At 54.1% G+C, this 27,197-nt stretch overlaps 1 protein-coding gene across 6 annotated transcripts in view; it reads right to left on the reverse strand.

Moving 5' to 3' along the window:
* Nucleotides 1-27,197, reverse strand: part of LOC122170990 (histone deacetylase 7-like) — a 56,263-nt gene that overhangs the window by 16,518 nt on the left and 12,548 nt on the right. Inside the window, exon 1 of one of the 6 annotated variants that reach the window (XM_042838295.1) lies at nucleotides 24,360-24,411. The exons of 1 other annotated variant lie outside the window; for it this stretch is intronic. In XM_042838295.1, coding sequence (XP_042694229.1) covers nucleotides 24,360-24,384 — 25 coding nt within the window. In that variant the 5' untranslated portion in view covers nucleotides 24,385-24,411. Of the gene's footprint in view, nucleotides 1-1,867; nucleotides 2,045-13,955; nucleotides 14,467-19,590; nucleotides 19,729-24,359; nucleotides 24,412-27,197 lie in introns of those variants that run through there. 4 more of the 6 variants (XM_042838298.1, XM_042838292.1, XM_042838297.1 and 1 more) reach the window with 4 other exon arrangements.

Genomic DNA, 27,197 nt, shown 5'->3' on the forward strand with positions numbered 1-27,197 from the left:
TGCAAGAGACCCTCCCAATCCCTTTGGCACAGTCACTCCCACGAGTCACTGCATGTCCCCCATGGCCAGCATGCCCCATGCAGCCACCCTGCAGCAGGATGAGCGATGCAGAGGTTGGTGGGAGCCCTGGGATCTCTCCCAGCAGCCACAGAACCGGGCGCAGCTACCACACCCCAGTGGTTCTCACGGGCAAGCAGGAACCTTGGCAAAGCCCCATCCTGCTGGCAGCCAGCCTCACCAGGCTCATTAAATGCAATTAAGCTGGAGTGGGTATTCCCCCCCCCCCGCCCCCCCAACCCGTCCTCTTCTCCTCCTCCTCCTTTTGGGGATATTGCTTTGAGACAAAACAAACAGGGCAGCTTTGCGTGGGCTCAGGCAGGTGGCTGGCACCTGGGCCCCACGCAGCAGCAGGTGGAAATGGCAAAGGCTCTGCAAAGGGGAACGTGCAATAAACCGGATCGTAAAGGAGCTCATTCCCCAGCACATCCATTTTAGAAACAGGGGAAGGACTCAGCCTGAAGTGATGGTTTGTTGCACCAGCATCCCGCATCGTTCTATAATTCCACGAAGATGCAGCAGTGCCTCAACCTGGGCGCAGCAGGACGGTGCTTCGGAGCCCTTTGCACAATGGGCAGCCAGCAAAATCCTCTCCCCGCCCCCTCCCCACATCCCTTTGAGGCAGAAAGGAAGAAGGCTGGAAACATCCTTCCTCTCCTCCGCACAATAACGATGGAAATAGCACGGGAGGAGCGGCGGAGGCGGCTCCACGCAGCCCCAGTGCCTGGCCAGCAATAAGGACAGCACGGCCAGCAGCTTCCTGCCATTGTCCCGGCCCTGTGCAGCTGCACTCAGCCCAGGACAGCAAAACCAAGAGCTAAATTCAGTTCCAAAGGGATTTAGGAGCAGAAAGAAGGCGCGATGAGATCCACTGCCCAAGCTGCCTCATTGCTGCCAAGTGCAACCCCATCAATGCTCAGATTGCGGTGGCACCCCTGTGCCCAGCAGCCAAGTTTGAGATGAACCCCAATCCTGAAGCTGCCGGGCTTTTGCACCGCACAGGGAGAAAAGCAAAACAAAACCGACAAAACCAAGAGGAGAGCAGAAGATCCCAGCACAGGAGGTGAAATTAAGCCCCCAGGGAGCAAGTTCAACACTAAATCCTCACTCGCTGCTCCAAAGGAGTGGTGACGTGCCCACCCTGCTCCAGCATGCGCATCAGCAGCCATAAAACCCTGCAAGCAACTCACACCATCGTAAACCCACTGCTTGTGTGTGGGTGAGGCTGGCAGAAGAACCCACAGCCTCAACAGGGAGAGAAACAGGAGCAGGAAGGAGAGGGACAACACCAAACAGCCCCGTGCTCCTCTGCTGAGCCCAGAGCAGCCATGGAAGGACCATGAGCATCATGCAGGCAGCAAGGGCTCCGCATCCCCAATGGCCCTGCCCAAAATACCTTCTGCAAAGTGGAACCAGGCACTCTCACAGCAGCTGCTGCTCACTGCACCGCTGCCATCCCATCCACAGCCCAGCTGTGCCAGGAGAGCTGTGAGCCCGGCTGCTCTGCGCCCCAAAGGCTCCCAAGTGCATTTTTGTCCCTCTTGACATGTTAAAAATAGAAACCAGCAGTGTTATTGTCCTGCAGGCAAATATAGAAAGCTTACATCCTCACTTGCTAAACATCTACGCAGCAGAGACTATTCTAACACGCTGGAAAGCTCTATTCACCAATAGAGCAAAACCTGGGAGATCAGCACATCCCTAGGAGAATTTGATGCACTGCAGCTCTAAACACCAGTGGTTAACTTGCCCTCCCCCTCCTCTCCTCGCTTCCCTGGCTTTTTTTGCAGGCTTTTACGCATCTGCTCACTCTGGCCTCCAAGGAGGCTGCGCAGGCTCGCACAGCACTGCAGAAGAACGCGCTGCCCCGGTGCTGCCCTCGCAGATGGGAAAGCAAACATGATCCAATCTGGGAGTGGACTTGTCACTGTCCTCCCTTAACACTTTCCAGCTCCAGACAAAGCGTTGCTGCAAGCAAACCGATGGCACACTGAGAGGACAGCTGGAGGACGCTGCATCCCAGGTTCCAAAGGGTGAAAGGGATTTGCATTTGCGTGCTCCTTACAGACCCCTGAAGGGAAAAGGCAACGGTGACCCCAGCAGCAGGAGAGAGCTGAGCTTCCCCATCCGTCACCCCTGCTGACTCAGGAGGGAGGGGGCCCCAGCCTCATTCTTGGAAAGGGAAGATTTCTACGCAAGCTCGGCTTTTCCATGAGCGTTTGGGCGAATGCACTGCACCACTCCCACCCAGCTGGGACGGGGCTCAAGATCCAATTTCATTTCTCCAAAAAAGCAAGTAAATAAATAAATAGAAATCACACGGGAGATGGAAGAATTCATCGGGTCACTTCCAGGCTCCAGGCAGGATCCCCAACTTCTGCAAAGGCAGCCCTGCGCAGGGACTCTCCGTCTTTCCTGCAGCTCCCCAAAGTGCTGCTCAACGTGGAGATGCAGCACCAGGACCCACTGCTGCCTCAGGATGGAGAACTCAGAGGGTCAGGTGCAGAGTTCCAGGGGAGCTGCCTCAGTCAGCCGGCCCCCAGCAGCACAGCAAAGCCCAAGCAGGTGATGGCAGCAGGTTTGTGCTGCGTCCCATGCTGCTGCGCATCGCTTCATCCCACCTGCTGACTCCAGGGATCTGCCAGCTCCAACTCAGAGCAGCATTTAAAGGCTGGCTTCTGCACTTGTGCTGTGCCACGTGCTGGCTTGCTGGACTCAGCAGAAAGGAGCAGCAGTCAAAGCCAGGAGCATGCAGGCTATCGCACTGCAGGCATCGACCAGCTCCAAACAAGGCACCCTCCACTTCAAGCCCACCTCCCTGGGGGTAGGAGCACCCCAACAGGAGGACAGGGAAAACATCAGGGCTGATACATCACCAACACCCCAGCAAGCACTGCTGCAGCAGTAAGGCTGTAAATATCCTCATGCAGACGCAGTGAGCAGACTGAGCATAACTCACTTCAAACCCCCCCCCTCCCTTTCCCCTCCCCTTCGCCCCAAAAGAAAACACACACCCAGAAACAGAAGGAAACCAGGCAGGAAAAACCCGATGGTCATTCGACAACTATTCCAAGCCTCCCTGATCCCAGGAGGGAGCTGCTCCACCACATCCCCACAGCCACATCACAGCTGCCCCGTGCCCTCCCCCATCAGCCCATGCCAGCTGCCAGGGTCTGGTGCACCAGGGCTGCTTTCTCCTCATTTCATGCCGTGCACATCTCAGCTGGCATTTCAGAGCCAGCCCAGTGCCAGATTTCTCTCTGCTGAGCCAAGGCGCTTGGAAATGCATGACGACTTCAGCAGATTAATTGGAAACACAGCCTGGGTGTTGCAATCCCAGGAATGACTCCAATTTCAGGAACAAATGTTTTCATCTCAAAGTGGGAGCAGTCACCCAAGTGGAAGGGTGCATTTTTGTTGCAGTAGCTCACCCCTCCCCTGGGGTGGGGGGTGGGATGGGAGCAGCACTGTGTCCCAATGGAGCAGCCAGACAGGCACTGGAGTCACCAGGAGCTGCTGCAGGGATCCCTGATGCTCCAGCTGGCTCCAGAGAGGGACAGCTGAGGTTTGCCCACATTCTCTCTCCTTTTACAGCAGCACATCATTCCTGCCATCATCTACAGCAAGAGGTGGGAGAAGAGGAGGTGGTGGGGTCCCTGTGCAGTTCACCAAGTCCCCAAGGGTGGCTACAAGGCAAGAAGAGTCCTCCTGTGGTTTCATCCACATCCTAAGGATATGCTCCCAGTTCTTGCACAGGTGACTTTCCAAAAGGCCACTAACCCTGCCTAGAGCCCAGCAGAACCTGCTCCACCACTTCAACCAGGCTGGAAAAGACGTCCCTTGGCTCTTCTAACTTCTATCATCTCACATGGATCCTTTCACCCTAAGGACCAAAGGTGGCCAAGAGTCCCCAAAAGGCCTCTGCTGAAGGCTACGGGAGCTCAGGAATTCACTTTCTGGTCCCACCACTCTTGAAGGTGACTCTTCTGCTCCGTGTCAAACGGGTGGTGACAGCCCAGGCCACCACACTGCAGCAGTGCTGGAGGAGATGCTGGCTGCCAGCACAGCTCCCCAGAGCCAAGCCCAGCAACAGGTCAAGAAAGAAGGGACCTATTCCCACCAGGAGTAGGGCTGAACTTGCCAGAGGCTGGAAATCAATCCCCACAGGACCATTCACTCCATCTAGTGGCAAGCCATCCCCGAGCTCCCATGTTGTTTCTCCTTCTCTATAGCAATAACTCTTTCCCCCTTCCAGGATTTTCAACATCAATTTGCCATTTCTTTGCTCAATGCTGTTTCCTGCCAACCTCCCATGCTCTCTTAGGTGGTCCCTCCACAGCCATCACAACTCTTGAACTCTCGCTCTCCCTTGGCTGACAAAAACGAAGTTCTGCCACGGCTTAGCAGCTGTGCAGCAGCTTCCCTGCTCCTGAAGGTGATAAGCAAAGAAGAAAAGCTGGTCTAGCCAGAGTCCTGGCAGGGATGTCAGCTCTGATAGCCTGCTGCCAGGGCTCCTGCAACCCAAGAAAAACTGTGTGGGCTGTGGAAAGGGCATGTGGCTGCTGCTGGAGAAGAAACCAAGCTGAAAGCCCAGGGATGGATGCTGGGAGAAGCCTGCTTGCTCAGCTCCTGTGAGCTGCACGCACAGCTAGCAGGCACCCAAGTGGGAAGGAGGGATGGAGGTGCTGCAGCTGCTTTGCTGAGTCTGTATCTGCTGCAGACACGGAGCAGTGCTCATGTCCACTTCTCATTTGGCAGGGGTGCAGCAGGACTGTCCCACGCTGAGCTGCGAGGACGTGGAGCAAGCAAGAGCAGCCTGCCTCGTGCAGATGAGATTGGAGAGGGGAGAGCTGTGATTTCAGCTGGATAAAAAGCATGCTCACCTTCCCAACCAACTCACTGCTGCAGGTCCCATTTCGGCTGGCTGCACCTCCTCCTCCAGATGCTTGGCTTCCCTCAGCAAAGCTTTGCCAGAGCTGGAGCTGAACCCAGAGCACAGCGCACATCACAGTTTCTCAGCATCCCACTGGGCAGTGAAACGCTGTGGCACACCCAGGCCTGCACAAATTCCTCCTGCAGCCCCCTGTCCAGGCCTAGATCCACTTCCCCCCATCCCCAAATCCAATTTCTTTCTAAATCTTTGCCTCTCAGAGCAATATTTTTCTCTATAAAATTGACATTACAAAGACAGATTCTGGGTAGAGTTTTGGCTAGGGGTTTGATTTTTTTTTACTTGCTGCCATGAAGATGCTAACCCCTCTCTTTGCTGGAACCAAGATGCTCTTACCTCTGCACTGCACCACACTCAGAAGCCACCCACATCAGACACCTTCCAGCCAAGACAGGTCCAGCACACTCTTCCATTATAACTCCCCAAGACACATCCCAATGCCATCCTAACCCACAAACCTCCTGGAAGCCACTGTGACCAAATCCTTGCATCAAATCCATGCAAATCATGGCTTTTCTGCAATTCATTTAGATATTCTGACAAAACAAAACCACCAGATGTTGTAATGAGATGCCACTTACAGAGCTTTCCTCACTCCAGCACCTCCTGTGAGATCTGCAATTGGAGCAGCCCTCTCTCCCTAATCAGGATATCTGAATGCTAAAAGCACGTAAGAAAAGCAAACTGTAGCATGTTGGCTTTCCAAACCAGCCTGGTGAGCTCCGGCCAGGTTTCACCTCTCACTCCCATGGTCAGCAACACCCAAGTCACGAGCAGAGAGGAAAAAGCTGCACGGATGGAGAAGAAAGCTGTTAAGTTATGCGAGGATGCCCTCTGGCCAACAGCAATGCTGGGAGGCCTCCTGCCCCAAGCCAGGAGATAAGGCAGCAAGAAGAGAGGACACGCAGATCCAGCACACACCCAAGCTCACGCCAGCCCCAGCCCACAAATCCTTCTGCAAGTTTCTCCGTCCCACCTCCAGATGTGCCAGCACCCCATCCTACACCCTGTGCCCCTCCCAAGCTTCTCCTCTGTCACACCCTCCACCTTCTTTGCTCACTTTGGCACATCGTCCCCAACACGTCTGCGTGATGCGGAATGACCTCGGTGTGCTAGCCAAGCATTATCACTTGTTCCCATCGCTGTCACAGGCCATCATCCAGTCTGGGCTCCTGCAGAAAGGAGAAAACCTCCACCCAACAGCACAGTTACTCACAGCTAAGCCAGACCCAACAGGACATCCAGCCCCGACAGCACAGTCTCACCAAGAAGGAAAAATTCCTTCCAGTTCCTTGAGGCTTGACAGATCTTTCAAGGGTTCTTCATTTGTCGCTGTTATGAATCCACACCTCAAACCACAAGCAAAAAAAAAAAAATGCAGCCAATAAGATAGACAGGAGCTGCAAAACAAACCTGGGAGCTCTTTGGAAGGAATGAGGCTCCAGACAGTTCTCCAGGGGCTCCTTTTTGCTGTGATTCGATGTGAAATCAGATCAGACACGGTACTCCTAGGACGGCATTTCAGGGCCAACGCACAAATTGCAAACTGTCCTCTGCCCCCACCACGACACTGCTTTGCTCCATTTCTTTGGGTCTCCTTGGCTGATGAAACCAGCCTGAGCTTCACCACCATGCCCTCCTTCAAGGCAGATCCAGCACTGTGCAGCCATGAGCTGCACAACAAGCCACGGCCCTTTCTGAAGTGGAACTGCTCATCTTTGAGCTCCAGAGGTGATGGAAAGTCCTTTCTCCTACCTGATGGCCCACCCGTGGCACCATTCAGAAGCAGACTCGAAGCCTTTAGCCCTGATCAGTTATTTTTGAGGACCAACAGCACTGTGGCATTGCCACCAGCATCATCTCTCCTGACACCAGCTCCTGTTGATCCGCTACTGATAAACCTCTGAGAGCAAAACCAACAAGATTTACGCACAACTTTGCACATGCAAGGAGGCAGAAAGCAAAGCATGCCCAAAGAGGCAAGCTGCAGACGCTTCTGCTCAATTGCATCCACATCAGGAGCACTCCACAGCTTCATCTGAGCTCCCAAGGAAGCTCAGCATCCAGCTGCAGTATTTACAAAGCCAACAAGAAGCACTGAGCTGGCATCTGCTGCCTTGCGAGGCTCCTACCTGTCCATGCAGGGCTCCTCAGGTTGCTGCTCGCCCCCGAGCTGAGGTTGCATTGCAGCAAAGTCTCTTTGGTGACAGACGAACCACCACCACCCTCTGGTTGGTTACAACCCACTATCAGCATTTATTTATTTTATATCAGAGCAAGTGAAGCGTCAAAGCACATCTCTACAATCCGCACAGCAGGCTGGGGAGTGGAGTTCTGCTTCTGGAGAGCCTTTACCTACAAAGGTTTAGCATCACTACACACACAGAGGAGTACTGGCATCTGAGACCTTCAGGGCGTCCCTCAAACACTGCCACGAGCTGCAGGAGCTGAGGACACCCAACAGCCATCGTCCCACTGCTTGTAAAGCAGCATAACACACAGCACTCCATGGTTTTCATGGCTTCAGTGCTCATTTTATCATTTAAATTTCACTGAGAGACTCAGAAATAATGCAGAAACAGCCCCTGAGAGGCACTAGGAGAGAAAGCAGAGCTGAGCATCACCAGACTCTTTGGCCCCTTATCTGACCTGGGATACACATGACAGCACCTGCACTATTTCCCAGTCAGTCCTGAAAAATAAACACCTCTGGAACCTGACAGCAAGGCAAGATTCAAATCCAGTGGCTGCAGCTGCAGTGCATCAACCAGAGTCCATGTTTCAGAGCTGGCTGCAGCTGCAAAACCCCATCACAGGCATTAAAACACAGCACAGCAAGGATGGCTGCAGGCTCAGATGTCAATGCCACACCACTGCAGACACCTCAAACTCAGGGAGCGCAGCCTCAACCAGGCGCTGCTCCCAACCTCTGCTGGTGTTGCAGATCCGTTCTCCTTCAATTCCTACAACAGTTCCCCTCCCCAAACCCACTCACACAGGAAAAAAGTCCCCAGAACGTGTCGAAATCCCCCGCAAAGTTCTCCCACTGTGGCAAGGCCATGTCAGCAACGGTTTAATTGGTGCCAATTTCATAACTTCTCTGAGAAACGAGGAGCTTAACAAAGCCCTTCCTGCAATTTAAAGGAGCTTTAAGACTCTGAGCTGTGCACTGAAACTACCCAAAAGCTACTGGAAAGCTGAACCCAAAGATGACAGCAACCGCCAGCCATGCAAAACCTGCTCTGTGCCCAGACGCCTTACTGCTGGAGACCTCAGATCAAAGCCCCAAAACCTCAAAATGCAACAGGAAGAGTCAAACGATTCCTCCCCCACCCCCAAATACCCCTCCAGCAGCTGCTCCAGCCCTGGAGTATAACAGCACTTTGGGGCCTGCACGGCTTTGAGCATCTTTGAAAGCTGCAACCAACCGAATCCAGAGAGCACAAAGCTCAGCCACGTCTCTCCCTGTGCATCTCCAGATTTTGGGGCACAGCACAGCCTCGTGTGAGCTTTTCTGGCACAAGCACAGGGTCGGAACCAATCCAACAAGCACTGAAACCGCACCACGCAGCTGCAGAGGGTATTTGCAGGTGCTCTGTGCCCATACAGGTGTATAGCTTGGATGTTTGCTTTCCTGGGTGTTTATCTTCTGGCTGTGTCTGCACACAAGCTTATCTCCCAGGGGAGGGGTGTGTTTCTCCTGCACACACTGTTATCTCGAGGGATGTGGGCTCTCTCCGAGGCGAACACCGCACGTGCATCCCAGTGCCAGCAGCAGTGCAGGCAGTGGGGATGGGGCTCCTGCTCCTCTCCATCGTCTCCTTTTATCAGAGAAAGGGAAAGGAAAACACAGCAGCTCTAACAAGGAGGGGAAGGGAGAGAGATGTGAGAAGGATGGAAAGGGAAGGAAGGACGGCAGGGTCCTAATGGAAAAGCACCGGTCCCATCTAGACGTGTTCAGGGTCTCCTTGAAAGAACCCTGGTTTCTCTATAAATGCATTATCTCCCATTACCTTCCCAAAGCCCTCCTGTTCACATAGGGAACAATTAACACAGCCACTCCTAATGCTCATTTCATGTGCTGACCCCTCTGGAGATGGACACTCCAAGCTGCCCAGCGCATCCTCACCACGTCCCAGCATAGACAAGAGCTCTGACAGCTGCCATCCCAGACCACCATATAGGAAGGCACTAATTAGCTCTCTCATCACCACAGGATTATTTGAAGGCTTCCATCTCACTGCAAGCAGCACCACCTGGCTTTGCAGCACCAAGCTTCAGGCTGCACCCTATGGCCCCCCCATCACCATGGTGCTTTTCTCCATCACTCCACCCCCCCAAAAAAAAAAAAAAAACCACCAAACAGTTCCACTCTGAAACCTCCCAGACTGCTGGTCATGCCCTGGGACCTTGGCTTTCTTCACAACACCAGGACCTTGAGCCAATCTCAGCCCAGGCAAACACCCAGCAATGTCTCACCTGAGCAGCTCCATCCCCTGCATCCATGCGGGACCCTCGGCGCTGAACCTGCTGCAGCCGGCATGCAGAAGCCTTCTCCCCCAGCAGAGCTCCCAGCCAGCAGTTTGTGCAGCTGCCGCCTCACATCTGCCTCTTCTCTTGCCAATTGCCCAAGAGCCCTCAGCCTCTCATGCCCAACAGTTCAGCTGTCATGGGCTGTGGGAAACCTCAGCTTTGGAAACGCTGCGTTTACACTGATGCAACCTGGCAGACATTCGTTTTCCGGAGTTGCTGTTAAGGGGGAGAGGAGGAATATCCAGCCTGGGTTATGGGCTGACCCGTGTCAGGGCTGTGGCCAAGTGCAGCCTCCCTGGGCTGTAACTCTACCTCTTTCCTCTCCCCCCCCTTGGTCCCATCCCACTGCTCGCTCCTTGCGATTCCTCCACCGGTTCCACGCGCCATACGGCTTCCTCCACCATCTGGGCTCCATTTAGGGGAGCTGATGTTTTTCACAGGGCTGTAATCTAAACTTTGGTATTGAGTTTACATCTCGCATACCAGCGTCTCACCACTGCGCCTGGCCACGTCGGGGGGGGTGTCTGGGCTGCCAGGCTCCATCCTGACACAGAGGGATGCAGCACTTCGGCAGCTCCACATACCTGCAAACCATCAGATAGCCCAAGAACTGCAGATGCTGATGCACAAATCCCACATGGATCTAGCCAGGCGCTGGGCACAAGGCTGGAAAGCAGAGCAGACCCTGGGAGGCTGCAGATGGGAGCTGGAGCTCCTAATCACTGTTATCCAGCCTCCATCACCAGCAGCAGGAAATTCTCTTAATTTTTTTGCCTTAAGCCCTACCCTTACCTCCATCCATACGCTGCAGTCAGACCCTGCAAGCAGCATTTCTCAGAGCAAGGACAAAGGTTGTCCCTTTGGGGAGCAGAGGATGGACACTGAGAGGCACCAGGCCCTGCAGCATCGCACTGCTTGCTGCTGCTCTGCTTGACCCAGACCAACCAGATGCAACCATCAAAGCCAAGTTCCACCAACAGCAAGCCCACACCATCAGGGAGCAGGAGATGAGAGGGCAGGAAGCAGCAGCAGGTCAGGGGCTTCCAGCAATGAAGAACTGCTGAGTTTGTAGGCACCTGCATTTGCAGCTGCCTGCGCTGCAGAGGTGGGACAGGAAGATCTGTGCTCCCAGGACACCTCGCTGGACCGGGCTGTGAGCAGATTGCTCTCCATCCCCTTTTCTGCTCCACTCAGCTTATGTTAAACGGATATTAAAAAGCACAAAGTCTTCGCCCTGAGCTGCTCAGAGCTCTCCCTTCCCAGAGCAGCGTGCCCTGAACACTTAGCATCGAGTCTTCCATCTTACAGCCATACAAACACAAGCAGAATCAGGCAGCCAGGCTGTGACGAGGACAGCACCACCACCACCACCCAAACTAACAAGCAAATTCAGGCACCGTGCAAGCAGCAAGGAGGAGCTTCACCGCCCAAACACAGTTAAGGTGCTGCATTTGCAAAGAGGCTGGCACGACAGCTCCTCTACCAGACACTGGCCCAGCTCTCCAGCCCCCACAGTTATTTATGAACTGCGAGGGCTTGCAGGCTGCCAGCACACTCTGCCAGCGGGCACAGCAGCATCAGAGAGCACCGTGAGCTGGTTGCATGCTGCAAACTCTGCTCCAAGCCCTGCAGCAGCTCCCACCCCCATCTCCTCGTCCCCCAACCCGAGGGTCTGCTCCGCTCTTTGGCCAAGCAACCAGGCTGGCTCCATCCCAGCAATCCACATGGCCAAGCCAAAAAATGAGAAGTAATGTTTTTATACTTGGACTTTTCAGGCAGGATTTAGTCATTTGTGGACACGAAGGCTTGGCAGGACGCTCTGCCTCCACTCACCTACTGCAGTGAGCAGCTGTTTGTGACGGCAGAGCCCTGGAGATGGAAGAAGAGAGACTGCTTGTGATTTATTCCAGGTGAACCCTGATTTAATCCAGAAGCATCCAGCTGACGAGGAAGGAGTCACATCCAGCATGCAGTTGGGCACAGACTCGCACAACACAAACATCCAACAGCTTCACAACAACAAATCCAGCGGGGACTTCTACCCCAATCTACCTAATGGCTAAAAAATTAGTTATAGGCAGAAAAGCCAAACCCTCTCTGAGTGCACACTTGCTTTAAGAAGACAGAACAACTGAGACCTGGTCTGTCATACTAGAAAAGCAGGTTCCAGCCCCAACTCTGTAAGGATTGTACAAACCCTGTTTGCTTTCCCTGCGCCACGGAGAAAAGCTTCCTCCCGTGAGCCCAGCCATCACTGCCCAGCTCTGGGAGGCCCAAGGAATCACCAGCACTGCAGGAGAAGCCCACAGCCCTGAACACGCTCTGCTGGGGCTCCAAGCAAAGCTCTGTGCAGCCTACAGTCTTCCTATGGGGAGTCAGTGTGCTAGCAGGCCTTTTTGCACTTGTGCCCTGATTGCAATTCCTTAATTCTTCCTGCCACGTCGACAGCAAGGTTTGCCACTGCTGCCACAAAGCAGAGGGCAGCTCACATTCCCAGCACTGCAGAAGGGAAACGTTTTGTCCCATTGCAGAGCAAAACCCTGCAGCATCTGTGGGGAGGCTGCAGGCTCTGCAGTGTGTGTTCAGTGAAGATTTGCTCAGGGGAGTTTGCACCATGCGGTCACATATCTGAGCCTGCTGGCTCATCCCACCCTCTCCTCAACAGCTCTGGTGCTGTAAGCAAGCCCTGTGTGACTGTTAAGGCAGGGCAGAAGGTGAACTGAGCCTAATCTGGGCTGCCAGAAGAGAGAGACAGCAGCAGGAGGGGAAGGGGAGAGGGCACCGTCCCCTCCATCTCAGCAAAACACCAACTCCACTGTAAGCCCCCACCTTAGGGCCAGAGCAAAACTTCTCAGGCACGAGCCCAAGGCTTATCTGCTGCTCCCTCCCTACTCCCACATTTCTGTTATCGAACCAACGCTACTTGATCTACAAATCCTGCCTCTTAAACCAGCAAAGTCACGCCGGTTCCTGCAGTGCCGATGCTTGGCTGCGTCCCTCAGCTTCAGCAGAGAACCCCAGGATCACCAGCAGTCCCCACAGCACCCTGTGACTGATGCCACATCTGTCTGTCCAACTGCATCCCCTACGTGGGTCCCACCACCGTGCTCTGCAGCCACTGACCCTTTTCCCACAGGTTAAACCACTTCAAGCATCCTACAAGCCGAGTTTATTTAGGAACCCACAACAAAACCTTGAAGGAAAGGGAGTCAATGCGGAGCTGTGCTTCATAACCAAGCGTGGGACAAAAGCTCAAAAAGGAACACAGCAGAATTCACCATGGCACAGATCAGCAGCACAACCCCATTAAGCATTGACCACTGGAGGAGAGGCGCCTCAACCAGGAGCCTCTGTGCCCCGCAGGCAGGCTCCTGCAGCAGTCACACAGCTGTCCCAGCTTTGAGACAGATAAGGCTCAAATGATTCATTCACTCTAAACCTTTATTTGTTCTTGCTTACCCAGAAAGAGCCAGCAGCTGCTAATGCTAAACTGGGACAGCTCCCAAGCGCAGACAAAGGCCTGCAAAAACAGGTTTAAGGAGGAACTGATTGCTCAAAAAGCAATCCTAGAAGAGGGAGTTAGAAAGGAGCTCAGCGCCGTGCAGGAGGAAGAGGAAGCCAGAAAGCACCTAAAAATACATCTTTAAAGAAGCAGCCAAGCACAGGACCAAGGCCTCGCCTGCACGTGACCATCACCCACAGCACAGGCAGGATGTGAGCTTGGTACACAGCACTCACTCACCAGCAACCCCACATACAGAGTGCGTAGCAAAAGCCACGGCCAGCAGCTTTTGCCCCAAGAAAGCTCAGTTCTGCCATGCAACAAACATTCTGGGTGCGGAATGCTGCCCCATTTGTGCTCTGACCACCCCACACACTGTGCCAGATCCACCCCAGCTGGGAACCCACCTAAAAGCCAGCAGAAATGGCATCAGACAGCTTCAACAAGTTCAAAGGAAGTCTGGAAAACAAGACTGCTCCCAAGATGTACTCTAAAGAACAGCTGGGCCCTGCTGAAGGACTCAACACAGGGTCAGTCCTTTGGGCTGTGTACCCATCTGGGCAACACCTTCAGATGTGATAAGTGAGTTTCCTGTGAAACAGCCAGAAATGGCAGAGCAGGAGAGCTGAGACTGCCCTGCTGCTGCTACGGCTGGGGCTGCCGCTGCCTGCTCCTCTCTTGCAGCTGCAAGGCTGCAGAAAGCTCTCACATGGGCACAGGGCTGGGAATGGAGGATAAGTAAGCAAAGCAGCAAAGAACTTGACCTGCTCCTGCATGGACCCAGCGGGGTGAGAGCTTCAGCTCTGCTCCATGCAGGCACCACTCCAGAAGGATGCTCCCAAACACCTTCAGCCAGTCCACAGCACTGTGCAAGGAAGGAAACCCCCCCCCAGGGATGTGAGAGGCACTTACAGGACGGGCTGAACATCACCAGCGCCGCAGACAGAGTCAGAGCTGTGCCCTGAGGCTGAGAACATCCAGCTAGTTCCGCTCCCGGGAAGCCACCGCTCCGCATCCCACATTCACTTCTGCTTCGTTCCTGCTGTGCACGTATCTGGTCATCGAGGCAGCACCGAGACGCAGCAAGATAAGCCTGCTTGAAGATGGGCCAGATGCAAAAGGGCACTTAATGAACTCTCGTGCACTGAGTCATCCCATCTGCAGAGCCGTCTGCCTCCTCCGGAGCGCACACCAACGCCGGCAGCTCTTATTTCGTGCTCACGTCGGTGCAGAAGCCTTTGAGCACAGCAGGCTGAGGCTGCTGGGTAGGGCTGTGCCCGAGCTGTCCCTTCAAAGCTGCCATGAAACGCAAACACAACTTTTGCATGGCACAAGTTTGCTATTCTTCACCCTTCGGTCCTTGAACTCATGACTACTGAGCAAGGCGGCTTGCTCAGCTAACCAGCAGGCTAAGAATAGAGACCTTGAAGTGAAACCTACAGGGATTGGCAGCTATTTTGAGAGCGCTCAGCCGGCGGGGCGGCGTGACATAAGAGGATATAAAGAGGAAACTCTGCACAACAACTCTCACCTCACCGAGATTTGGTTAAGTGAAGGTAGAGCCTCCATGAGTGCTTTTGAGGCAAAACAAACACAGAAATGGGCTCCCGAGGCCACCTCCACATCAACATGGGATTCCAAACCAGGGCTTGCAGCTCCGTGATGCACCCCAGGAGCAGCTCAGCCCCTTCTCTGTGCTTCCAACCCCCCCTCAGAGCCTCACAGCTCTCCAGCAAAGCACACGCATAGAAGGGAGGGCTGCGATCTGCCCGGTCACCAGATGTGTTTGAGAAAGATCTGGTCTCGGTTAGCAGCCAGCATTAAGATTAATGTAAGGAAATTTAAATGGCAATACTCAGAGCGTATTTGATTTCAAGCCTTAGGTGCTTGGAAAACAAACATACAAGCTACGGTTTCTGGATATCAAGCCTGCCACCTGAAACCAGTCCCTGCAGCAGCACACTGCAGGGTGCTCCCTGCATCCACCTCTCAGCACGTGCAGAGCAGAGGCTCCGAGCATCAGAACGTCCTCCTCAGAGCTGAGAATGGTGATTTTCTCCTTGCTTTTGGACTGAAAGAAGCTGCAAGCAGGGACTCCCAATTCACCAGCTTCATCTTTTATAAAGACATCCCACCAAAACCTGCACAGGGCACTGGGAGTACAGCACACCTCCAGCAGCTGTTACTACCCTCCCAGCTTACCACCAGCCTCTCTGCAGCAGATATTCTCACCCTGTAGCCACCAACAGACAATACTGGAAAGCTTGTGGCCTCTTAAGTGTTGCTTAAGGCAGCTGGAGCTGGAAAATAGCAACAGGAAAGAGGAGACTCTTCTCAGTAGTCGTGCCCCCAGGCTATGCACAGAAACATCCTCTGAAGCCTCAGTGCATCAAACTGCGAGTGAACCTGCAGGATTTACATAAGCCTTGAAGTTTTGGATAAGCATCGAGGAAGAAATTCAGAAGGCAATCCTGTATCAAGCTCTCTGGGAAGTGACGTTCTCCACATTTTCTGTGCTGCCCAAGGCTTCATGCTTACGCAACAGCAGCTTTTGAAAAAGCAGCATCAGCATCAACACAGCCTTCCCCTCCCTTGTGTAAGAGATTCCCCTTCCGTGAAGGCTTGGTTTTGAGGCATTACTTTTGGATAGCAGTCAGTAGGGCTTTTTTGATCCTGAGCGATCCAGTAAATGCACTGAGCACCCGGGAGAGCCATCAGCAAGCAATGCCACAAGCTGGCAGCCCGAGCTGTGCACCACCCAGCAACACATCCCACTCCCAGGTTGGCACTGGAGGATGCTCCAGGCAGAGGCACACCCTGCACAGCCAAAGCATTTCTCCATCGTGATCAGAGTCCCTCCTGGAGGCCAGTCTGAGGTCCTCGCTGCTCTCAGCGCTATCCCAGCTCCCACCTCTCCCTCCTCTTGTACCCCACAGTGAGCACCCATAGTCCCAGCCCAGCACACACTGTCCCCCACTGCAGTGCAGACAGATTGCAGGGTGAGCATAACCACTTTGCTTCACACTGGTGGGAGCACTGGTTTAATCCAAGCATGCAGTGCAGCCCTGGGAAGAGCTAAGCCTCTCTGTTGTAAATAGCTCATGGGATGGAGCTGGATCTGTCCAAGTGATGGGGCTTGTGGTTGTGACAAGGTGCAAGAAGCCAGGTAAAGATGCACTGACCACAGCACCGTCCACTGCACACACAGCCTTAAGCATGGTGGACTGAGATTCTAAGAGGAGGGAGGGCAAGCAGGTATGTGTGATGGATGTGTTAATGCACCCAAGTGTCACACGGAGCTGCTGCCCCACTCCAGCCCATCCTTGGGACCAGGAGCACCACTGACACCCTTTGCTCTGAAGCTCCCTGCCCAGGAGCAATGTGGCTGGCAGCCTGGCACCAACTCATGGCTCTTTCCTCAACATCCTCCCATATTACCCAACAGGGACCACACTGACAGGGACATACGTACTGACTGCCACCTCATACACTGAAATACAGGTTCCTGTGCATCACCACCTCCAGCCCTGCTCTGCCCAGGGCTGCTGTGCCCCAGCACACATCCCTCCTTTAAGGTAAGCCCGGGGAACTTCCAAAGTCAGCCCAGCAAGCTGACTTGGGCTACATTTACTATTTATAGTTTGATGACTGGGATGAAGCCATCCAAGCATTCCAGCTTCACTTGCTCTGGCTAAACTCAAGCACCAGTGACTGAATCCTGCACAGCACACAAAGGCTCAGAGCTCATTCAGTGTTAGCAACAGCTGCTATATCTGGAAGACTGTTTCAAGGGAAGCTGGAGCTCTCCAAGGCAGAGAAAGAAAACAAATCCTTCACATACATTCTGCAGGACAGCGCTGCCCTCCTAAACATCCTTGGCTCAGTTTAACAAACCCACGTTGAAAAGTCCCTGCTAAAAGCAACAAACTGCAGCTCACCAGCTCTGCACCCCGAATGCTGTCCACCTGCTGGAAAACCTCACGTCACATCCCACCGCCAACACACAGCCTCAGATCTCTGAGAGCAAGAAAACTGCCTGTAAAGCACTGCACCCTGCTCAGCAGGGAAAGGCAGCTTTGGCAGCACGGGAGCGGAGTGGCCAGACCCAAACCACACTTGCTGCAGGCACCAACAAAGGAAGAAAAACATCACGGCAGCTCAGCACAGCCTTCTGCAGTGTTTTTAGTGCGAGCTGCAGGGCCTTCTGTAGTATTTTTAGGGCAGCTTGGCAGAGAGCAGGGCTCTCAGAGCCTTGCCCACAGAGGGCTGCTCAAGCCTGACACGAGCCCACCCAGCTGCAACCAGACTCAGCAGGGCCAGGACACGGTCCCATGGCCATCAGTCATCAGCCTCGTTTTACCAACGACACAAAGTCAGCAAAGAAGCTGCTAAGAGGAAGCCAGCAAAGCCTGAAATCGGGGAAGGATGCATTCTTGCCTTCAGGGAGCATAGCAAGATAATGAGACACAGACCTCGGGAAGGATTCGATGCAACAGCTCACAGCACTGACTCACCTCCCCGTCCTGCGCAGCCGTCCCTGTCCCCACGCTCTGGCTGGAGGGAACAAAGCAGGACACTGCTACAGCTGGAAGAAGACAAGAGGTAACCGATCACATCAGAAAAACTAAGGCCCTGGTGCTTGAACCTTCGACAAACATGGTTCCGTCCCCAGCCAAAGCAAAGGGATTCGCACACAACCCTGCTGGAGCTGGGTAATGATGCAGGAGCTGCCCTGGTTCAGAGCACTGCCAGCACTCTGGTTTGTTTTTTTTCCCCTCCTCAAGGTCCCAGCTGCTAAATACATGACTGCAGGATCTCTTGGTCTTTCTCAAAAAAGCACATCTACCATTTCATCCATCACTTGAACAGGAAAAAGCCCCAAAGCCTGCTCCACAAAGACTCCAGGCACACAAAGCCTCTCACTACTGACATTTTCAAGCCTTAATATATTGTCTTTGAACAGTTTCTAAATGGTTCGGATTTGGCAGAGCTGGCTTTCAGCCTCTCAAGAGTCATTTCTAAGTGCCCTGAAGTGAGAAAACTCTGCTTGGCCTCAGCCCAGCACCCCAAAGCCATTGGGGTTGCCACTCACATCCCTAGAGCCACCTGTCTCAAAACACACCAAGCCACCGTTCCCAACCAAAGCTGAGCTCCCAGCATCAGACAGAGCCTGGGTTTTCATTCTAACTTACAGCCCAATGAAGTGTGAACACAGAAACAAGGGCCAGAGCCGTGACACTCGTGCTTCAGCCACTGCAGACCTGAGTTCCTCAACTTCGCCAGAGAAACACCACAAATCCACACCCGCAGCCTCCAGGATGCTGGACTTCATTGCTCTGAACATCTAGAAACAATGCTGCAGAGCTCCAAAATGCTTCTGTCAAGTCAGAGCAGCCCCAGACAGAACAGAGCACCACGCACAGACCCAAAACTGGGCACCATCCCCATCCCAGAGAGCTTCTTCTCAATGCAAGACACAGCCAAACAGTGTCATGAACTGCTGGAAAAGGCACCTCATGTGCACTTGCACTCCACCTCCTCCCTCCTGCCATGATGCCCAGGACAAGATTACACACCTGCACGGATTGGCCCTAACATTTCCACATGTCCTTACACAAATTACACATCAGAAAGGCTTAGGACCTGCTCTTGCCAGCTCTAACCTTCCCACATGCCCACGTCTTCAATGCTTTCAGCCTTGCTGCAAAAACTTTTGCTGCCATTTTCGCTCTCCCACTTCCTGCTCACATCAGGCAGCCAAGCAGGAAGGACTGAAATCCTCAGAGCACACCAGGAAGCACCAGAAATCTGCTGTGATGTGCTGGGCGAAATGCTCTGCAGACACCTGGGCAGAGGCTTCCCAAAGCAAACAGCTTTGTAAGGAGCTGAGACCATTCTCCAGGCTAAAAACAAGGCGAAAATCACAGCACAGCCCAAGTCCTCAGGGAGTTTGCTCCCAGAAGTGACAGCTCTCCCCTCCCTCATGCAGCCAAGCATCCCCCTACTACCTCTGCAGAAGCATCCGAACACGGATAATGCTTTTATCATGGAAAAAAGGTGTGGGAAGCTCTGCTTTTTTGGAGCATGGGAACCGCCAGCAAAGACCAAGCACAGGATAACCTGCAGGTCTGCAGGCTGCAGCAGGCACAGACTGCACAGCTGGGATACTCCATGCATCAACACCGCTTTTCTAGAGCAGCTGTTCCCATCCTTTCTGAGCAACTCCGAGAGAAAACAAGGACGCAACTTCATTAAACGTGTCACAAACCGACGGAGCCGCCGCTCCCACCCCTTACGGCCCAACCAGCAGCAGGGAAAAGGACCGGGACCGAACGAACCCCTCCAGCAGAACCCAAACCCCGCACTAAACAAAGAACAACCCATCTCACACTGCACAGAGCCGCGCTCCCACCCCTTAAACCCCCCCTGTCCCCCACCTCCGGCCACGAGCATCTTCAGTAGGGCAGAACCGGGGGGCTGGGGGGGAGGGAGGGAAAGTACCCCAAAGCGGACCCCCAGGACGCTGCCAACCCTGGACCCCCCTCACCTCGGGCGGGGCCGTGCAGGGATAAATGCGAAGCCGGGAGGTCGGCAGGGCGTAGAGGCCGTTTTGAGGCTGTTGGCGACGGGGATCCATGGCTCGGAGCTCCCGGGCTCCACCTGCAACGCCGCAACGGAACGGGGAGGAGACGGGAAGCCCGGACCCGGTCCGGCCCACCGCGCTTTGTCTGCGGGCGGCACCGCCCAGAAGCCGCGCTGCAGCCAATGGAACCGCCCGCATCGCCGGGCCGGGCCGGGGGGCTTCGGGGTGGGGATGGAGCTGAGCCGCCCCCGAGGGTTCGAAGGGCTCCTGGAAGCGGGGACCGAACGGGGCGTGGGGGGGGGGGGGGGGAGGGGGGGGGGGTGGGGGTGGTCCCCCCCCCCCGTGGGTTCGGCGGGCGCCGGGGCGGGGCGCCCGGCGGGGGGGGGGGGGGGGGGTGCGGACGGGGGAGGAGTGGATGTGGGGTTCAAAAAGGAGATCCGGCTCTTTTGGCGTGGTTTCGTATTGAAATGAGGTTTGTGGCGCTGTGCGGTGTGGTGTGGGTGAAGCCCACCCTGTGCCACCCTATGGTATCCACTGCACCTCCTGCAGCACCTGCTGCTTATTCTGCAGCACTTATTGCACGTCCTGTAGCACATATCCCATCTCCTGCACCACCTATTGCATCTCCTGCAGCACCTATTGCTCCTCCTGAAGCACATATTGCATCTCCTGCAGCACAAACAGCTCACACACGAACACAGAGCTGGTGCCAAACAATCAGAAAAGCGTCGTCTTCTCAATGGTTGGACTTGCTGATCCTGATGGCCATTTCCAACCTGAGCAATTCTCTGATTCTGGGATGCAATGCAGGGCCCCGGCCATAGCAGGGAATGTGAATCCCCAGAAGTGTTTGAAGCAGGCAGCTGGAGGGGCTGCTCTTTGGGAGCACAGTGCTGAGCTGAGTGTTGTTTGGCCACGTGTTTGGTCCCAGCAAGAGATGCCCTGCCATCAGCAATGTGACAACAGAGAAATCCCAGAGAGAGAAAATACAAGGGTCAGATTGGTTAAATGCAGCAACTGGGGAGACTTGCCTCCTGCAGCACGAGCTCTCTGCTGTCACTGCAGCTTTTTACCTCTCTTCCCAAACCTGCAGGACCCTGCTTCGTGCTGGTACAACCCACAGGCCAATTTAAGGAGGAAAAACTAGGAACTGCACGTTGAAAATCTCTCGCCTGACTGACTCTGTGAAGCTCTGGAAAAGACCCTTTGCCGTGGATTTGCTTTGAAAATCTGAAATCCAGCAACGCCTTCAGCGAGCAGCAGCAGCACGGGGCTGGCTGCGGGTGATTGCTGCCATTTCCTGCCCTCTCCCTCAGGACTCGCTCCCCACCGCTGCCTCCACTGATTGGATGCAAAGCATCCGCCTGCTAAAAGCAAAGGTTGCTCCGGAGTGATACAGGATGTGCAAGCAGGAAAGAGCTGTGCAGCTCACAAGCCTTTTCTTCGCTATTTATCTTGCTGCCTGAAGCATGTTCTCTTTGAAAATGGAATGGTACCAATCCAGAATATTATGCAGGTCCATGGTCTGCCATTAATTCAAGGAGCGTAGCAGCTCTATTATTACAAATAGAGTCAGGTATCTTTTCATAGCAGTATTCTCATCTTTAAGGTCCCTTCCAACCATTTGATGATTCTATGAGATATGTAAGTTGTCAAGCAGTCAGCATGGATCATCCTGGCCACCATGGTGACCACGAGCCATTAGGGTGCTCTCATGGCCAAGAAGACCAATGGTGTCCTGGTTGATCAATGGTTGACCAACAGTTGACCAAAGATTGACCATGAGCCAGCAGTGTGCTCTAGTAGCCAAGAAGACCAATGGGATGCTGGGCTGCAGTGTGCAGAGCGTGGCCACCAAGGCAGGGAAGTTCTCCTCCCCTCTGCTCTGCCCTGGGGTGGCCACAACTGGAGCACAGTGCAGAGGGCAGGGGAAGCATCCCCACATCTCAAAGCAAGAAAGAGGAAAAACAAAGAAAGAAAAAAGCCACATGTGGACCCAAGAAGGTGGTCCTCAGGGGCTTCAAATCACCCCCAAAGTTATCCCACAGATTTCCCTGCTGACAGCCAGGAGCATCCTGCAGGCGGGGGTCACTTGGCTCAGCTCTCCTGCCAGAGGACAGCAGCATTTCCAGGAAATCCGAAGCGGGGGGGATTCTCTGACCACCGAATCACACTTCTCTTTTCCAAAGAAGAAATCACTTCAGATGCAGAGCAGAGCCCTGCATCATCCCAGAGCAAGGAGACCTGCGCTGGGCTGCGGCTCAGCCATGGGGCTCCACACCTCCAGAGGTCAAGCAGTGCAGATGCAGTGAGATAAACACCGAAACACGAGTGGGCAGCAGCTGGGCTTTTGCTGAGCTATTTTGTTCGCTTTTACACGACCAGAACAGAATATGGGAAGTTACACATTGAGCATGCATGCGTGCACGCAGGCTGGCACCCGATGTGAGCTATTTTCGGTGCTCTCTGAAGCTGGCTCAAGCTGCAGCTGCTCACATTGAGTCTCACCTTTGGGGTTTTCCCTTTCCCTTTCATCGATGCTTTTTTCCTGGATCGGCTTTTCCTTCCCATTCATTTTCGAATCTCATTTATCTCCAGGTTCATCTGGAATGTTTGGCTTAAGCCCCTCTGAGACGATGCTCGAGCAGCACCTGATGGTGCCCTGAGCTTTGAGCCCACCCTGACCTCACCCCACGCAGAGCAGAGCACATCAAGGTGCCCCCCGAGCTCCAAATGATGCCAAAATTGCCACTGTTCTGATGACAGACAGCTCATTCTGAGGACGCCCAATAACTTGACAGTGAAAGTCCCAGCAGTGCCCACTCTGTGTATTTGCATATCACTCAGTGACACCAATCCAAGATGCAATTCGTTGGGATCTTTCTCCACGCTTTAAGTCTGGCAGCAGCAGGAGAAAGGGATTTATTCTCCCTTTTTAGCCCTTTTTTCCTGCTCAGAGGCCTAAATTCCCCTCAATCCATCCTTCCCAAAGGATGGGGATTGCAGCCAGGGGTTGGGCTTCCCGAGCTGGATCCGTCCCTTCAGCCCTGCTCCTGGCTCCACGTGGAACCCAAGGGCAAGCGGCTGTTTTTCTCTTCCAAAACAAGAGCCCAGTCAGAAAGGAGAGGTTTGAGGCTGGCTGCCAAAGGAAGAATCGTAGTGATCTTTGCAACTTGTGATCATCCTTGCAAAACCTGCCTCCAACTGCAGAAGTGTCCCACCGAGACCTCCCTCCATCCAGGTGTGGGATAAGGCCAAAGCTCAGATGGAGACATGAGAGCACCGAACCAGCTGGCAGCTCCGCAGCGCAGGGTTGACGCCAATCATTCACCAGCGATTATTTTGGAAGCACAGGCTGTATTTTTAGCCAGGAAAGCAGGCACCACTTCCCTTTCTGCCATCTCTCCTCCCTCTGCCAATGAGCCAGGCCTCTTTGCTGTGGCCGGGTGGGGGGATGCACCCAGAACCCGCTGCTGGTTGTGAAAGAACTGTGCTGCTATTTTGATCAGAGGAGCTGAACACGCTTCACCCCCACGAGTTTTGCAATCCTCGTGCCGACAAAGGAGGAGCAGCCACCACAGGCTGCCTGGGTTCACCCCAATCCCTCCTTGATGCCCACAGCATCCTGCAGCCAGGAGAGGGTCCACGGGGAGGGTGGGCAGTGATGGCAGCACCTCATTCTGTGCTGCTCTGCATCCTCCTCCCTCTGCTTCTCATCCCCATCTTCTTCCACCCATCCCATCTCCTTCCTCCTTCCTGTCCTCCAGCCCCAAAACTCCATAATCATTGGGCCCATTCCAGGTCTGCACCCTCCACCTCATCTCTGGACCTCACAAACTACGAACAATCAGAAGTTTCTCCTGCTTTCCAGGAGAGAATGGAGCTGTTCTTGCTTTTCCAACAGAGCTGTGCTTGCTTTTCCTTCTATTTTTCTCCCATAGATCCCCTGCTTCAGGTTGAATTTGGGATGCTGGAGGCTGATCTGCTGAGCCTGCCAGCCACGGCTGACCCAGCAGGCAGCAGGAGGTGGGCGAGTTGCTGACTCGGGCACAAGAAAGCTTGATGCTTTTTATTTGCTGATGTATGAAAGATAGGGGAGCAGAAACACCCTGAATTGGGCAATGCTGTGCTGGGCACAGGAGGAGGCTGCGAGTGGAGCTTTAGGGAACTGCAGCGGTGGAGTGATCAGGATGCATCCTGGGTGCAGACCTTGGTGCTTTGTAGTTTGGGGTCTCCGTTTGTCAAAGCGAAGGCAGCAGAGGCTGAGCAGGGGATGAGGAGGTCAGCCAACCCAGCATCAGCCCACTGCTGGCGCAGCTCTGCCACCAACTGCCTCCTGAACACACCGGGCAGAACTGATGCAGCCCTGCAGGGAGCAGCTGATGATCACAGCGCTCTGCTGCGACTTCTCTGCTTCCATTCAGCAAATGGAAAACTATTCACATTTCAAAGCAAAACACCGAGAGCAGCACACAGAGCTGGCTGCCTGCTTAATAGCCTCCCTCCCCCGCAAACCTTCGCCTTGCATCACCACTGCAGGATCTGACCCTCCTCTTTGGAGACCCTCAGAGGTTCCCCAGCACCCGAAAACCCCCAGCACGGCAGGGCAGTGCCCAGCCCGCATCCCACCACCCCCATCCTCCGCTGCTCTTATAACCAAACAACCGCGCTCACCCATCAGCCTGGAGGTCTGTTTTAAATAGACACTCCTTCAATAAGACCTACAAAAATACCTTTGGTCGTCCTTCTGCTCAGCATGAAACCACAGCGCGGCAAAGAGGAACCAGCGACTCAAAGCAGGGCACGCTGCAGCCCGGCCGTTCCACCCTCCCGTTGCTGTTTGCGCAAAGCAAAGGGCAATTATTGGAGATGGAAGATGCGTGCTTCACCCGCCCGCTTCCCCCCGCCGCTCTTGTGGGTCTTTCGGACGGCCCCAGGGGAGAGAAAAACATTTGTTTTAAAAACAGGAAAATGTGATTGTAAAACCACAACAATGGGCCGGGGAAGGAGCCGGAGCAGCTCTCAATTTAGCTTTCGAAACAGCCTTCCAGTTGACTAAATGTTTCTGTAACAAACAGCCGCCGCTCCGCGCGCCCTCTCCTGACTCCTGCAGTGCGTGCAGCGAGCGCTGCTTTGCTGCCTGGGCCACATCTGCACCGCCCACTGCAAAACCCCATCCTTGTGCGAGCACTGGGACAGCCCACTGCAAAACCCCTTCCTTGTGCGAGCACTGGGACAGCCCACTGCAAACCCCTTCCTTGTGCGAGCACCCGCTGCGCTCCCCGTTTCACGTCCCCTGCGCTTCCCAATTGATGCAGCATTTTCTGTACACCCTTTGGCTTTTTCTTTCTAAAAGCAGCTCCGGCGTGGCAATCACGTGAAAACTCCCTGCATGGATATGCCGACTTCTACCTGCTCGTCCTCATCCTTGCCTTTTTCCATCAGAGAAAAGCCAAACGTTTTCACATAAAGGGGCTGTGTGAGGTTGCGGCACAGTTTGCGCACATCACCGCCACCTGAGCGGCTGGAAATTGTTTATTTCCTTTCCAAATGCCCAGAGGGTTTGTATCCAGATAAAGAAATAATAGCTGGCAAAACTCTGTTTTCCAAAACACAAAGAGAATGCACTGCAGGCAGACCAGGGCTCCTGGGGCTGCTCCTGGGATTGGAAAGCCAAAAGCCAAAGGAGCCATTTGGAGGTTTTCCCTTTTTTCCCCATCTTTCCAGCTGTGTGCCATGTTCAGTTCTTGCTTCATAGCGTGACTGACCTGTACTGAGCACAGCCCTGAAGGGTGGGAAGCATCACAGCAGCTCAGCAAAGGTCCACTGACTGCCCATCCTGTTCAACGAGGGGCTGAATGGAGAGCCCAGTGCACCCCATGGGGAGGCTGTGGGGTGAGATCTGCGACTGTGGGCGTCTGCATGGGGTCACAGTTCTCTGTGTGGAAAGGTCCAACAGCAGAGCAAGATCCAAAGTGAAATCATCCCATTTCAGTGAGAAATAAGGAAGATGTAAGGGGTGCTATGGCCCAGACATGGACATGGTACTTTCCACAGAGATGTCACAACTTGAATCCACTCCCATTCTCCTATTAATAACAGTGCAGACCTTGCTCTAGCAGTCCAGTCTTGACACAAAGAGCACTGTGACTCCCTTTGGGTTGGGGTAGAGAGGAAGGACCTATCTTTTTAGCAGCTTTGTGATGGCACACAGTCTACCTGGATGGCCAGAGCCAGCTGCAGACAGAGCAAAGTGGTCACACCAGCAGACGAGGCGGGTCTGCAGGGGAAGGTGGATTCTTTCCTTCCAAAAAGGCTCAGAAAATACATCAGGAATGGCAACGCTAGTAAATCTTTCCACCCAGCAAGCCATGACCTCAGCTCCCAGCCCTCCTGCAAGAAGCTGGAGGCGATGCTCAGCTCCTCGGTGCCGGTGTGCAGTGAAGGAGTGACGTGGAATAGATTGTGAGAGACCAAAACCTCTCAGCTCTCTGATGCTCAGATTTTTAGCATCAATTCATTTTTACCTTGCAGCCTTCCTAAGCTGGGACAGCACTCGCTCGTGAGCATTGCTGCTGTGCTGAGCATTCAGAGCCACCACATCGGGTGCGTGCAGATTACTTTGCTTTAAGGGCCTTGCTGCTTTACAGGTGTCAGCTCTCCCAGTCTGCACCTTCGTTTTTGAAACACTCTGAGCACATGCTCAGCCTTCTCTACAGCCCAGAGAAATGAAGCGAGATGGAAATTCCCATGCTGGGCTGTAGGAGCGTTGCACCACTCTCAGCACTTTTGAAGCAGGGCGAAACTCAAGAATCCTTCCATCGCAGCTTCCCTCCCCCTCCCCGTGGGCTCACAATGCACACCAGTCTATCTCAGTGCCATTTCCCAAGCTCTTCACCAAGAGAAAATGAAAGAACAGGGAAGTACCAAGGGTTGACCAGAGAAGAGGGGAGAGCTGCCCTACTTTGTGACAAACGGAACAGGGAGATGCTGCCCCATCCCTTGGTCCAGGCAGGGCGAAGGCTGGCAGGCTGAGGAGCTGCTGCAATGTGAGCAGAGCGCAGCTGTGTATCCTTATGGTTTAGCAGCACAAAGGCAGGGCTGGGTGAGCAGGAATCAGATAAAGCCACCCGTGCTGTGGGGTGCGCAGCAACGCTGTGCCTGCAGTGCTGTGCACAGAGACGGGTTTGTGGGGCAGCAAAGAGAACTTTGTGCTTTGAAGGTGAGAAGCTGAAGCTGAGCATCTGGGCAGCAAACTGGTGAGCACAGGTGACCCAAGAGAGCCTTTTAGTGCTAAGTGAAGAAGGAAAAACTCAAACCCAGAGCGCTGCTGCTTGGAGGAGGGGAGCGGTGCCTACCTGTGGGGAGGTTTTCCTGCTCTGCATGGCCCACATGCATGGAATGTGAGCGAGAGCTGCTGCCCTGTGTGCCCTTCCCCTCCCAGCTGGTGGCTGCCAGGAGCAAGGAAACGAGCCCTGTGAGATGGCTCAGTCCAGAGCAGCCCTGCAGCGACGGAGGGGGATATATCAGAGCACAGTGCCAGCATGGATCAACCAGAGCAGAAATCCCAG

Source organism: Centrocercus urophasianus, unplaced genomic scaffold (assembly GCF_019232065.1).
Source record: "Centrocercus urophasianus isolate 14NV4802_14NV808 unplaced genomic scaffold, USGS_Curo_1.0 seq_75, whole genome shotgun sequence".
Lineage (NCBI taxonomy): Eukaryota > Metazoa > Chordata > Aves > Galliformes > Phasianidae > Centrocercus > Centrocercus urophasianus.